The sequence below is a fragment of the Erpetoichthys calabaricus genome, chromosome 11, assembly GCF_900747795.2.
Source record: "Erpetoichthys calabaricus chromosome 11, fErpCal1.3, whole genome shotgun sequence".
NCBI classification, from domain to species: Eukaryota; Metazoa; Chordata; class Cladistia; order Polypteriformes; family Polypteridae; genus Erpetoichthys; species Erpetoichthys calabaricus.
The window spans coordinates 75,449,257-75,463,187 of record NC_041404.2 but is presented as its reverse complement, the minus strand read 5'-3'; the positions used below and the strand labels follow the sequence as shown (position 1 = coordinate 75,463,187).

General features: G+C 36.8%; 1 protein-coding gene across 2 annotated transcripts in view; it reads left to right on the top strand.

Annotated features, from left to right (window-relative positions):
• The window catches only part of LOC114660595 (PDZ domain-containing protein 4), a 128,858-nt gene extending 115,812 nt beyond the window's left edge, over positions 1-13,046 (top strand). For both annotated transcript variants that reach the window (XM_051933792.1, XM_051933791.1), the window contains exons 6-9: positions 2,051-2,113; positions 5,677-5,778; positions 6,020-6,127; positions 7,544-13,046. In XM_051933792.1, coding sequence (XP_051789752.1) covers positions 2,051-2,113; positions 5,677-5,778; positions 6,020-6,127; positions 7,544-9,385 — 2,115 coding nt within the window. In that variant the 3' untranslated portion in view covers positions 9,386-13,046. The remainder of the gene's footprint in view (positions 1-2,050; positions 2,114-5,676; positions 5,779-6,019; positions 6,128-7,543) is intronic.
• Positions 13,047-13,931: the final 885 nt, after the last annotated feature.

Below are 13,931 nucleotides of genomic sequence, written 5' to 3'. Positions count from 1 at the left end.
CCTTCTGGAAGTCCTGGGGTAATCCTCTTAGAGCTCCTTCTGATGGACATTGAATGCCACACCATTAGTTGTTAACAAGCTAATTGAGTGGTTTGCACAATAAGAAATCAACATGTTATCTTGAAAAGGACACTAAATACTATAATAACACATAAAATAAAATGGTATGTGTTTGTCTGCTAAATGACAATCATCAATATTTATAAAGGATTATCCATATTGTAAAGGATCATCCATATATCCATTTCATCCATACAATATTGCATATTGTAATCTTTTTAGTTAGCCAATAAAAAGTGTCATTTTGCTTGACTTTTCACTACAAAGGATCATCCATAAATTTGGATAGAGCTGGCCGAAAAAATCATAAAATATAAAGCTGTTTGTGCTTTCAGTTTCTTCGAACACATTTTCATGGTGTTCTAAGCCAGAAAAAAGCACATATGAGCAAATAAGCGAAGAGTAATGGGAATGTTATTACCACACAACCACAAAAAAAAAAAACAGACAAAGTGTAGAGGGATAGGCAAGCCTCAAACAGTTTCAGATTATTTGAACCCACCACAATTGATGTTTTTGTTATATGCAGAGTCACAATAGTGGGAAAGTTGGGGTCGGACAACGAGAATGGGTATCAAAAGTTCGGAGTTGCTATAGACAGAAATGGTACACCAAGACAATGGTTACCTGTAGAAGTGTCAACAAATATCATGAGTGGCAGCAAACTGAATTTCCATCTTCATACCATTAATGCTGATTTTTGCACACAGCTGACATCATTTTTCATTTTCTGTCTCTCAGATTAAGAACACACTGCATCCTTATTGCCACCATTATTCTTCTTTTGCAATCCCACCTTCTAATGATCTGGCTTTTGCATTTGCAAGGGGAAGGGGAAGAATGTGCAATTAAAAGCATTCATGAAGCATTTTGTAGAGTTCTACTAAACTGACTTGACAGACACACAGATAATTGAGAGGATGCAAACAAATGACCAATGCGTGTAACTTGTTATTTTCTATCAGTAACATCCATTAGTTTGTCTCAGGCCGCATGTTCAAGTGATGTCGCTGCAGCTTGAGAATACCCCCCACCCCCGAGCCTGCTTAAAATTGTAACTTTAAATAATGTGCATACATTAATGTGTCTCTCTGCTGCCAACTGCTGCACTGGGGAACTGTTGCTCTACTGTCCCTTAGTGTTTTTTTATTATTTTTATATCTTCAGAATATTTATTTCATGGGATGCTTTCATTATTGATGGATGTAACATACAAAGACAATATTGCCTTTGTTGCACTGGCATGGTCATTGAATTCACTGCTGATATTGAACTTCCCAGGGTGGGCAGAAATAAGAGGTTGAAGATGAGTCTATCTTCCTTTGTACTGTTTCAAATATTACAAAGCCAGTAGAACACTTTTCTACACTCTCAGGCTTAATTTTAAACCTTATTGCAGTGGATGATAGCTACTAGGAGAAGGAAAGCAGATAATATTTATGTATTCAAAATATATCTCAATCTGTCACAAACAAACTGGAATTGTGCACGAAATTAGTTTAGTCTATAAGGTGAATTAATTTTTCCCATATTACTGTTGTTCTAAACTAGATATAAATGCTGACACACATTTGGTATGCAGTTTTTCCTTTTCGTCAAAGGCAACATTAATGTTAAATCTTGACAATAGTAAACAGAAAGACAAATGGAAAACCACAGTAAACAAACACATGCAATGTAAGGCAGTATCCGACAGTCAAGCAGACATTCTGTACAGTCCACTAGGCAGAAAAGTAGAAAGAAAGTTTGGATAACTAAAGAAAAAATAGAGATGTAAAAGCAAACAAACATTCAAATGGGTGAGACCAGGCAAACAGGTGAAACATTGACGTTCCCTACATTTGTTTTGATCATGACATTAAATTTCTGAAATTTCATAAGACTGATCATAACAAGAATACTACTTTTTTCCTGGAAATTTTATGTATTGCTACATGCTTGGTACTAACATAGTAAAGGACACTGATATAAGTCATCATTAAATCCACAGGTGAACCCTAACAGCATTGCAGCAAAAGATGGACGCATCCGAGAGGGAGACCGCATCATACAGGTCAGTGGCAATCAGCAGTCAGAAGGAGTATGTGTTATTAATTGTGGCTACATTTTTTTATTGTGTAGCATCATGTGTCATCATTTTGCATTTACGAGTATGCTTGAGGCATTGCCTGATGTGAACAAGCATGTTGTTGTAGTAGTAGAAGTAGCAGTAGTAGTAGTAAGTATTTGCTAGATTAAATCATAACTGATCCTTGCTTGATCTAATGGTCTCATGTGTAAGGTTTTTTTTTACTCCAATGTTTAATTACATATTCAAGTCTTATATGCCCCTGGAGATTATTGATGATCCTGAAAACATGTTTAAGCATTTTCAATCCTGAAGAATATTGTTTGTTTTTAATAGTTATAAATATAATAGTAAAGTAATATTTTAATGAATGCAGACCTTTGGCAGATAACCACTTGCTTATGACACTATGATTGGTTATTTAAAACATGTCTAATTATTTATTCACTACTGTAATGCATATACAAGAGTCTAAGAGATGTTGCCATCTGGTCTTTAGGCATACTGGTGTGGCAGAGGTCCTTTTACATTGGTAGCAGATGATTAGGCTAGTAGAAAGATTGGAGAAAGATTGGAGTCACTGTTCTTCATCCAGATTGACTGGTTTTAGACTGTACTACGAAAAGATAAACATTGTACCTTTGACATTTTTTCACCATTTTCTCACGTGTCTCCTTTAATTTGGTCATACTTTACATCTCCCCATGCTCTCATATATGTGAAAGAAACCTATCAATTATAAGATTTTGCATTTGAGACAGAGAGAGAAAATGTCTGTATTACCATGGGGGTTTAAATCACCTTAAAGCAATACCAGAGAAGGTCCAAAGACCATCTGGTCACTTTAAGGTTTGAATCTTTATTCCATGCTATCTACAGCTTTAGGGTGTAATCAGAAAGCAGAGTGAATTCCATTCCCAAAAAATTTATAAATCAGTTAAGAGACAGCCCACTCACATCTAAGGATTCTGCTTTCCTCAGCTGTATATCTTTGTTCCCAGTACAGTAGCTTTCTACTCAGAATCATTAAGGTAAGCCCTTCTCCCTCAACAATCTGCCTCAGTCTGCCTTGTGATTTTAACTTACACTGGCCTACAAAAAAAATCTTAATATTTTGCATCTTATAAATTAAAATAACATTTGTTACCAATAATTTGTAGGCCCACAGTTTTTAAAAAAACAAATATTTTTGCAAGGTGTTCTTCTCAGGTACTGAAATAGAATACAATAGAAAGCATCATCTGGTAGTCAGGACAATAAGCATTATGAGGCTTAAACTGTCTTTCCACCAAGGAAGAACACAGTACAGTTAGAGTTCAGCATGGGAACTTAACACTATATGGTCAAAGGGCTCTACTAATACCACTTTGTTGTTTCTATGGTACAATAAATAGGTATCACCTAGTCTCTCCATTCGTTCATCTACTTTTGACATGGGATCAGTGTTAAATTATGATACTTGATTTAGTTTTCTAAAGACCTCACTGATATGCCAAGAACTGCCATGTTTAAGTAATATTAAAACTGGACTAAGGGCTGTGAATTTCTTCGGTAATTCATAAGTCCAATATTTTCTGCCCCTCTAGCTGAACCTCAGCACATTTCTCCTAGGGCATACTATGTGGTCTCTGTCATTGTGGTCTCACCATCACCACAGAGTTGAGGTGAATATTAAACTACATTAAATGAGTTATATGGGTTTTGTGCTCATGACATCGCTTACCTTATTGAAAACTCTTGCAACTGCTTTTTCTCCTAGAGGCAATTCAACTGGGGTCATAAGATTTAATTTGAAGTGTTTGGAGAGTTTTCCTGCTAACAAGGAGCCTACTCCTGAGTTAGACTCTTAGTAGATTTGAATGATTTCTGTTCTTTGGCCCTATTATTACCATCTTGCTATTGATGAAAACACATGCCACAACATCCCAGACCATGCACACGGCAATGGGTCTCCATAATAGCAACCAATCCTTAAAATGAAAGCACCCAATAAAAACCAAGTTGACCTGCTATTCCAAAAACATTTAAAAAATATAACAAGTTTTATATCAAAATCAAGACAGAAAATTAAAGTGGAATGAAGTTTCTTCTTCTTCAAAACTGCAAGAAAAAATAAATTTTTCTCAGATAAAACTTTCCAAAGCCTAGGAAAAATCAATAAACAGATCAATGCGTTATAACTGGGCGGAGTGGTGGCTCTGAGGCTAAGGATCTGCGCTGGTATCCCGAAGGTTGCCGGTTCGAATCCCCGTCATTGCCAAAAGAGATCCTACTCTGCTGGGCCCTTGAGCAAGGCCCTTAACCTGTAATTACTCCAGGGGGCGCTATACAATGGCTGACCCTGCGCTCTGACCCCAGGGGGTATGCGAAAAAAACTAACAAACACTGTTGTAAGTCGCTCTGGATAAGAGCGTCTGCTAAATGATGTAAATGTAAATGATAACTCTAACTTTGACACAAGATTGATGAAATAAATAAATCAGTTGACGTGCCAACTTCAACTTGTTAATTCTTGAAAAATCACACGTCCTTTTTACAACATTGACCATATTACACAAAAGAATAAAGTGGAGGATACTCTAGATCAGGGGTCTCCAACTCCAGTCCTGGAGAGCTACTGTGGCTGCAAGTTTTCATTCTAACTCTTTTCTTAATTAGTGACCAGTTTGTGCTGCTAATTAACTATTTCCCTTTATTTTAATTGACTTTTCTTGAGACTCTGACCGCTGAATTGATTCTTTTTTCCTTAAATGGCACCTAATCATAAATTTGATGTGAAGTGAGCCAACAGATGACCAACTAAGTTGGGGCCTCAACTCCAACCTTCATTCAGTTTCTTAACTTGAAGCCAATTCTCGTTGCTAATTAAACCCGTTATCTAACTCCATGGTGCTCATTCTGCCATGGCAGATATTTACAAAACTGTTGATTTTCTTTTTTAAGAGCACTGTCAAAATGTTTTGTGGACCTGAGCAGATCATCATTACTGAGGCCTTCACGTTTCTTTATTTTCAGTTATTGTGTGATGGATGCAGGTTGTTGTTTATGTGTTGGTTAATCTTGTGTCTTAATATTGTTTGGTTTCTAATTAAGCAAAAAAGGGGCCTGAGTCTTAAGTTGTACATCAATTAAAATGAAGGCAAAGAGTTAATTAGCAGCAAAATCTGGTCACTAATTAAGAAAAGGGTTAGAATGAAAACCTGCAGCCCCAGTAGCTCTCCAGGACTGGAGTTGGAGACCCCTGCTCTAGATTCTTTTTACCTAATCAATTGACTGTAATGTAAATTCTGCAGTAAAGTTTTGAAGTAATAATCTGATCAATTCCAGGTTACACAGTTTGTGTTGTAAAAAGTCACCCTAAAAATTTTAAATTTATTCAATAAATATTTTTGAAAATGGTGACATTTATCTGTGACATCAAAGTATGAACAGTATATGTAGGTACTTGTGTAAGATTCTTCTACTTTTTGGATTCCACATATAAAGAACAGCTTGTTGCACATACATACACATTTTGGCTTGTTGATATTTTTTATCAATTTTTTCAGATTAATGGAATTGATGTCCAAAATCGTGAAGAAGCTGTAGCCATTCTAACTCGTGAGAACAGCACCAATATCTCTCTTTTGTTGGCACGCCCTGATGTTGAGGTGAGTTTGTTTGTTTCAGACTAATAGGTAACCTGTGTCCTCAAACAAAATTAAGTCTTGTTTTTATGTAAAAGAATTTGCACTTGTTGACCTGAAACAGATTTACATGTCATTATGCTTTTAGGTTTCCCAAACATGAAGTGGATATGGCTCATAAATAATAATGAAACACACTGTTAGCATATGGCAAGATTATATGGACAAATAAATGACAATTTATTATTTTTGGGTTTGTTTTCAGTTGGGAAAGAGGTGGAGAGATAGCGACCGTGATGACCTCCTGGATGATCTGGGTTCAGAAAATGACGAGGAACACCTCCGGACTCTTAGCGCTGGATCACCATCTCAGGTATCATGAGAGAAAACATAAGGGTTTTACCCACACTTGTCCATGAAAAAGCATTGGCAGCATGCTTCAACCATCTGTAAGCCTGGCAGACTGCAGCAAGGTAACAAAAGCTTGTGCATCTGTCCATGGAGTGCCCATACTATTACTTGAACTCCATGTCTTTGAAGAGTTTTAAATGTAATTTTAACTTTCTGTTTCTGGAGAAACACAGTGTCATTTCCATTCTGTTTGAAACCAGAACATTGTTTTCATTTTACTTCATTATCTCTAATTATACAGTAACACTTACCTTGCTGCCTATGACTCATTTATATTTTACTGTACACTGGTCTCCTGAAGGAGAACCTGCTATTACTTTATTTCATTGTTTTGACTGTTCAAGTATGTCATTTAAATCTACTACCAGTGGCAAACTTGCAGTACCTTACATTCCCCCCATGTTTGTAGTGACTGTCATTTCAATGTTCTGCTTCTTTATCTGTTGGAAACAAGTATCACTTTACCCCACTGTATATCAGGAATAATGGATTCACTTTTACCCCATTTTTTCAATATATGCACAATGATGTTACTTTAATTAAATTAAATTTAATTGTGCAGCAGATTTAGTAATTTTACTGCAGTTTAATGATCCTTTCATATAGCTTTGTTACAAAAGATTACCTGGCTGTTTTAATTATTAATTTAATTTAAGAGTACATAGTACAGAATGCAGTTATAATACAGAGTATGTTTTTTACAAACAACAGATGTAATTTAATATGTCTAACTGTGATGCACATTGATTATTTTACTTAGCAGTCAGAGGGAACCCATTTTCTGTGGCAAGATTTTTACATTATATAGAAGTTTTTTGAGAAATACTATAACATTGTGGTTTATCTGAAATTATTTTGACATGTCATTTCGTCATTTGATGACAATATCATATCACCGATATAGCATATAGCATATCCCCTTTTTGTCAATAGACATTGCATAACAGTCTTTGTGGATCAGATGGATGATTCCCTTTCCTACAAAAGTAGTAGTATAATGTTGAAAGCATATTTGTTTGGTTTTTTTTTTTGTGGCTCTTATTATGCGTAATTTATTCCCAAATTGTTTCTCCTTTTTTTACACCACACTCATTTTTTTCTAAAGATGATGATGATTTAATTTGATAGAGTGGCACTCAAGAGACAAATTTAATTCCCACATTCTATAAAACGTTCAAGTCATACTGACAAATTGTGAAAACCAAGGACATAAATTAATGCTCTGTTTTGCAATTAGTTAAGGCAAAAGATATTCTTCAAGTAACTAATGGTGGTAAAAAAGAATAGCCTGAGCTCTAAACTGAACTAAGATTGTTAGTGAGTAGACTGCCTGCTTGACTTCATTCCTGAGCTCACCTTGTCTCTCCTTTCATTACAGAATGACAACAATGATCTCCATGATAAACATCAATTAGACAATGCTTGCCATGTCAACGAAAACAGCAAAACGTCTAGCCAAGGTGGAGATACGCTGAGGACACTGCTTAGCAACAGCCAGGAACTAGACAGTGGAGTGGGCCGAACAGATGAGAGCACACGCAATGAAGAATCCTCTGAGCATGACCTGCTAGGAGATGACCAGACCAGCACTACCAACACAAACACCACAAATACACCAGGCAGTCTGCGCAAATTTCGATTTGGCAGTACAAGCAACAATAAGAGTGAGACCTCCTCACTGCACAGCAGGGATTTTCACTTCAGCACGGATTCACTGCTGGCTCTGGACTGCACTGGAGCTGGTACCACTCCAAGTAGTGGTTATATAGGAGAGGCAAATCTCATGATGCCAGGGCTAACTGAGGAGGAGTGTGAGAGGTACAGAGAACTTCTGGAAATTAAATGTCACTTTGAAAATGGAAATCAGCTCCTACAGTTGGCCAGTGCCCCTGCTTTTTATCGTGGTGCAGTAGGTTTGGCTCGTGGACTCTCTCTTGATGTCAACCGTAATGAGAGCATGGAGCATGAAATGGCCATGCTGGAAGAAGAGTTGCGGCACTTGGAGTTCAAGTGCAGAAATATATTACGTGCACAAAAAATGCAACAGTTGCGTGAGCGTTGCATGAAGGCTTGGCTTCTTGAGGAAGAGGCCAATTCTGCTGTCTATGAGTATGGCAGTGGTAGTGTAAGTGAACCCAAGAAGCATGAACTTTCTGATATTACTGAGCTGCCAGAAAAATCTGATAAGGATAGTACAAGTGCTTATAACACTGGGGAGAGCTGCAGAAGCACTCCACTCATGACTGATCAGCCCTTGCTAGAGAGCCCTCTGCGCAAAGTTAGTGAAACCATTTTCAAACCAGGTCCTAGTAGCACAGAGAAAGTGTCACAAAACCTAAACCGGACTCCTCATAAGACTTCCTACTCAGCTACAGCTAACACAAACAGTGGAAGTCGTGAAGGGAGCCCTGGCAAGTTCCGCTCACTCTCTAGGGATGGAGATGGAAGGAGACACTCAGAAGAAAGGGTTCGTAGAAGTCCAAAAGCTGGCAGTGGTGGTACCTTGGAGAGACCTTCCTGTGCTAGTGGGGACAGTAGCCCATATTTTTCCAGACGCCACAGAGGAGGGTATATCCCAGAACGTTACCAAAGTTGCATGCAGCTGAGGACAACCACATCAACTACCACTACTACCACATTGGATGATTTTGGTGGTTCATGTGAAGGCAGCAGTGGGCATCAAAGTCCAATGAGTTTGGCCAGCATTTGCAAAGACTCTCTGGTTATGGGTACCTCCCAGAAGTTGGGAGGATCCCCTCCCACAGAACCCAGAATGGAATGGAAAGTGAAAGTGCGAAGTGATGGCACACGGTATGTGGCCAAACGTCCAGTCAGGGATAGGTTGTTAAAAGCACGTGCAATGAAGATCAAGGAGGAGCGCAGTGGCATGACCACAGATGATGATGCAGTTAGTGAGATGAAGATGGGTCGCTACTGGAGCAAAGAAGAACGAAAGCAACACCTTATCCGTGCACGTGAACAGCGGAAACGAAGAGAATTCATGATGCAAAGTAGGCTGGAATGCCTTCGAGAACAGCAGAATGGGGAGGGCCGAAATGAGGTCAGCATCATTGCACTGAGCCACAAGAAGACCATGAAGAAACGTAACAAAAAGATCCTAGATAACTGGATCACAATCCAGGAAATGCTAGCACATGGGACACGATCTGCTGATGGCAAAAGGATATATAATCCTCTGCTGTCAGTTACAACAGTATAATGGTAGATGAATCTGCACCATCTACAGTTACTATCATTTATCCACAGTATTTATATGTCAGGTGATCAGCTTAAGCATGGTTCTTGGAAAATCGCGTAGGTAGTTTATCCATGCCAGCTTTGTATTAACAATGTGTAATAATTCAGGCAGCCAAAAGGCATGGTTTCAGCATTGCACATACAATAATTATTACAACATGTTCTATCATATGTCCTGGTTCTCTGAGTTTCTTTCAAAAAGCATTTTAGGAACCAACTTGAAACTTTCAGAAATATCAATAGTAATTTTTATTGTAGCATATTGACAAATTGTAGTCTTGCCAAGATCATAGCGGCTAACTGTAGTAAGTATTATGTAGTGTAGACATCATTTCACTCCATCCTCCTGGAGCTCTTAAAATTAGCCACTCCAAGTGGCCACTTCACCGTTTGGCGCTCCAGAAATATGGTTAAATAATATGTTCTTGAGTTGCTTGCTGACAGAAATTCAGTTTCCCTGGTCATAGTGGGCTTCCAGAAAATTCAAACCAAGTTTTTGTGCCTACAGAACATCTGAAACCTGACTGAGCTCCGAAAAAGTGTTTGAACAGAATGCTGACCAGTTCTTTTGAGATCTATCTAAAAACTATTTAGTACTGACAAATGTCATTATTGGAAAGCTACATGAAGCTGATGCTGCAAGGTGATAGGACAAATTCTTCTTTATATCATTTGCATTATTCACATCATGTAAATTGCTCAGACTCAAAGATGTTGTGTTGGGTTCTTCCAAGTCCAAGAATCACCAATACAGAACTGATCAATATGAATTACATAAGCAGTCACTTAACACAATCACAGAACACCTACCAGCTAAGGAAAGATTAAATTATAAAAACAAATGCAGTATCAGCAAAGTGCATTGTATTATGGTACACACAGCTGTGAGTACAGCACATTTGGTCTTGGTAAGCCTGTGGAAACTGACCAGATCTAGTTATGACCAGTCCTGCTTACTCAAGACCCAAATGTGAAAGGTTTACATTTTAAAGCTGATGCCTTGTCAAAGGATACAGAATGTCTTTTCTCGTTCAGCATAATTGTTACATCTTACATGATTCAGCCTTTAAAGAGAAGGGCAAATCGTATGTGACAGATGTTTGGTTAAGTCACGAAAGAACTTTTGATTTTGGCAGTTTATAGGGGAGGGATTTTTTTATTGTTTTTGAATGTTGGCACAAAGCACAGACTTTTAAACCAGCCGGTCTGGAGGTGCAAATCTGGGATATTTCTGGATATGAATGTAATTTCAACAAACTTTAAAAGTAAAATAAAAACATTCATTTTTAGTTAGTAAATAATACACAAAAAGTGGCACAAAAGAAAAATACCAAAATATTTTAATGCTTCATCTTATAACACTACATGCTTAATACTCTTAAATAGCCAACAGCTTTTTCTGTGTGTTTAATTGTTTGTGCCATTTTTTGATGAAAATGTATTTTATTTACAACCTTATTTATTATTGTGTATTATTAGATAATTTCTTAAAATTATTACCTGAAACATTTTTTTAAACTTGCCTTTAGATTAGTTTATTTTGGCCCTTTGAGAGTAAAGTAAAAATGTAAGGTAAAATTGACAAAAAAAATTTTTTTTATGAAAACATGTTTACCCTTGTGGCACCAAATAGGATTTTTTAAACACAAATGGTTTGAGGGAGGGAGGAGGGAACAGTAATGTCATGTCTTGCCTAGAGAGCTAAAATGAACGTATACTAGTGCAGTGAATTCCAAATACTCCTGACTCATTCCCTTCATTGCCACTTTAAATTGCTACGCTACACCTTTGTCTTATTTGACATTTTCTATTTGTTACTCAGTTGTAGATTTTTTTTACATGTGTTGGGTATTACATCTGTTTGTTTGTATGTCTGTGACCTTCCCCATAGTACAATTATACAATAGCAACCTGTCTTTTTCATGGATGTAAGCCACTGAGCCACCACATTTGTATTTCCATTTCAGCCTTTTCTTTGTGAATTTGTGCACACCACCGATATCTCATTAATGCTCCACAATATGAAAACATGTTCCATAGAGCTACCTCTTTTCATGAGGAAAATTCCCTTTCTGAAAGCACAAGTGTACAGCAACTGAAAGAATAAGTAACATTTTTGACATATCAATTGCAAAGAATTTTGAAAGAAATAAAAAAATTCATCTGACATGGGGTTCTGAAACAAATGTTTTTGATTTAGTTGGCACATTCATCTCTTTTCAATAAATTTCCAACTGCCTTAAATCAGAGTAAAATTTTATGTTATGCCTTTTATTGAAATGTATGTAAGTATAGTATTTAAAAAGCACATTTATCTACAGATAAAAGATTCACAAGCAAGGGAAGTGACGATCTAGCAGGTAAAGAGAACTAAAATAAATCTGCCAAATGTTCAGTTAAAGTACTAATCAAAGAATACAGAAAAAGGATACAGGAATGCTTTGATTCTGCCAATTTAGTTCTAAGTAATAAAGCAACCTTTTAACCAGATGAGCAGTATGTTATCTGCTCAGAAATAAAGGAAACCCCAGTGTGTTTTCGTGAGCAAAGTGGTTATTTTTCTGACATCAAGACTTGTTTAGCAGCGAGTACGGTATGAAAAAGAGAAGGGAGATGTGACCTAATATGGGAGGATATCTTGAGACAGAGAAATCTGTTGGAAGAACACACATTTCTCTTTTTCGCTCAACATTTCGTGTGCCACATTACCTTTGTTTTTTGTATATAATATCATAATCAAAGTATGATATAACTTTTCTGGGTGGACAACAATCAAGCGACCATATCTAGAATTAGAAAGATTCTTTACATCTTTGGGAGATTAAACTCTTCTAATTGTGTGGTTAAAATTCACTTGCTGCAGTGTTTCTAAATTGTCTTTAACATTCTGGTGTCTTTAACTGGAGTATATTTAGCTGTATTCCAATATCTCTTGCTTGACTATCTATTATCTCTGACTAAAGTGATTTCTAACAGACCTTTCAGTACAGTATCTGTGTTAGATTCCATTAACTTGGATACAAGCTTCTCAAACACAATCCAGCATCTGTGGTTGGAGTATTTCTACCAGAGTGTATGCGCTGCACAGGAAAATTCACAAAGTCTGGTGTCTCAGGCTATAGCGTCTCGTATGCAGTCTGATGTCTGGCAGGAATGTCTCAAAGAGAATTGTTTGTCTTCTACTAAAGTCTTCTTAACACACTCCAATATATAATAAATTTAGGAAACACTAACTGCTTAGCCTTTAGCAGAGTCCGATATCTGTATTATTAATGACATGAGTATCTATAATGCAGTAAATTATTCATTTTTACCGTACTTTTCATTTTCTTTCTTAGAGAGTTGCTGTAATTTCTCAACTTTCTGCATGTTATTAACTTTTCCTATCTTTCTCACTCTTGCTCTCTCTCTCTCTCTCTTTCTATATATATTTATATATGTATAAAAAAGCAACAATATATCTTTTTTTGCTGCAGTTCTTGTCTATAAGTTCTTGGTGTATGTTTGCTATTGTTGATTTACTGTTTATGACTGAGAATACTGCATCTGGCCTGTTTGCTGTGTTGTTAACAGTCAGTTTGTTCAAGTCTTAGAAAATGTAAAAAAATAAAAATACCTGTTTTATAGAAGTGAGTGGTTTCTTTCATTCTGTAAACATTGCACAAGCAGTGGAATATTTCTCCATATTTGGATTGTGAGAAGACAGCAACAACTGAAAGGGACTGACAAGCACAGGATGTTTCTGAAATGTTATACAGCTCTAATTATTGTCTTTTAATGCTAGAAGTGAGAAAATTCTAGGCAATAAGAGAAGATTCAATTATTTGTAAACAGACAGTTTTCACATTATCATCCTTCATATGATTTGAACATTATGTCTTAATTTGCACACTCCAGTGATCTCATTCTTATTTATGCGTGAAACCCATACTATTAAAAAGAGTTGTCAGTCATTACCTTTCAATTTATAGCCGTCATTGCTGTTACGTTGATGCTTCCATTGTCTAAGAAGATATGAGGACAAAGTGTGTTACCAATAGATGTGAAGAAAACTGATTCGTCCAGGTGGAAGTCACTTAGTGACAGTGATAATGTAAAGAGTAAGTTCCCAGTTTATGGTTGAAAGTAATATTTTTAAACAATCCATTTTTGTTTTTTTAAATGGTAGTCACAAAAGTACCCCCCTTCTAGGTTTCTATTTAATTTTCTAAATAAGGTGATTCCACTCCACTGAGCACTCCCACCATTTAATTCATCCAAGGTCATAAGAATTCAATTACATGCTAATTTATTGTCCTTGCAGATGTGTGGTCATTATCCGTGCTTTTGAACCATTGCAGAATAAGTACAGTGATACAGAATGTTTTTTTTAACTGTTTCATTTCTTTCATTTAGGTCACGCCACAGCTGACACACAAGTGTGGTGCAAAGAGCGCCCGCCACCACTCTGCTAAGAAACTGCGTCCATGTCATGTGGTTAAAAAGAATGATGACATTTAGTGTCTTAT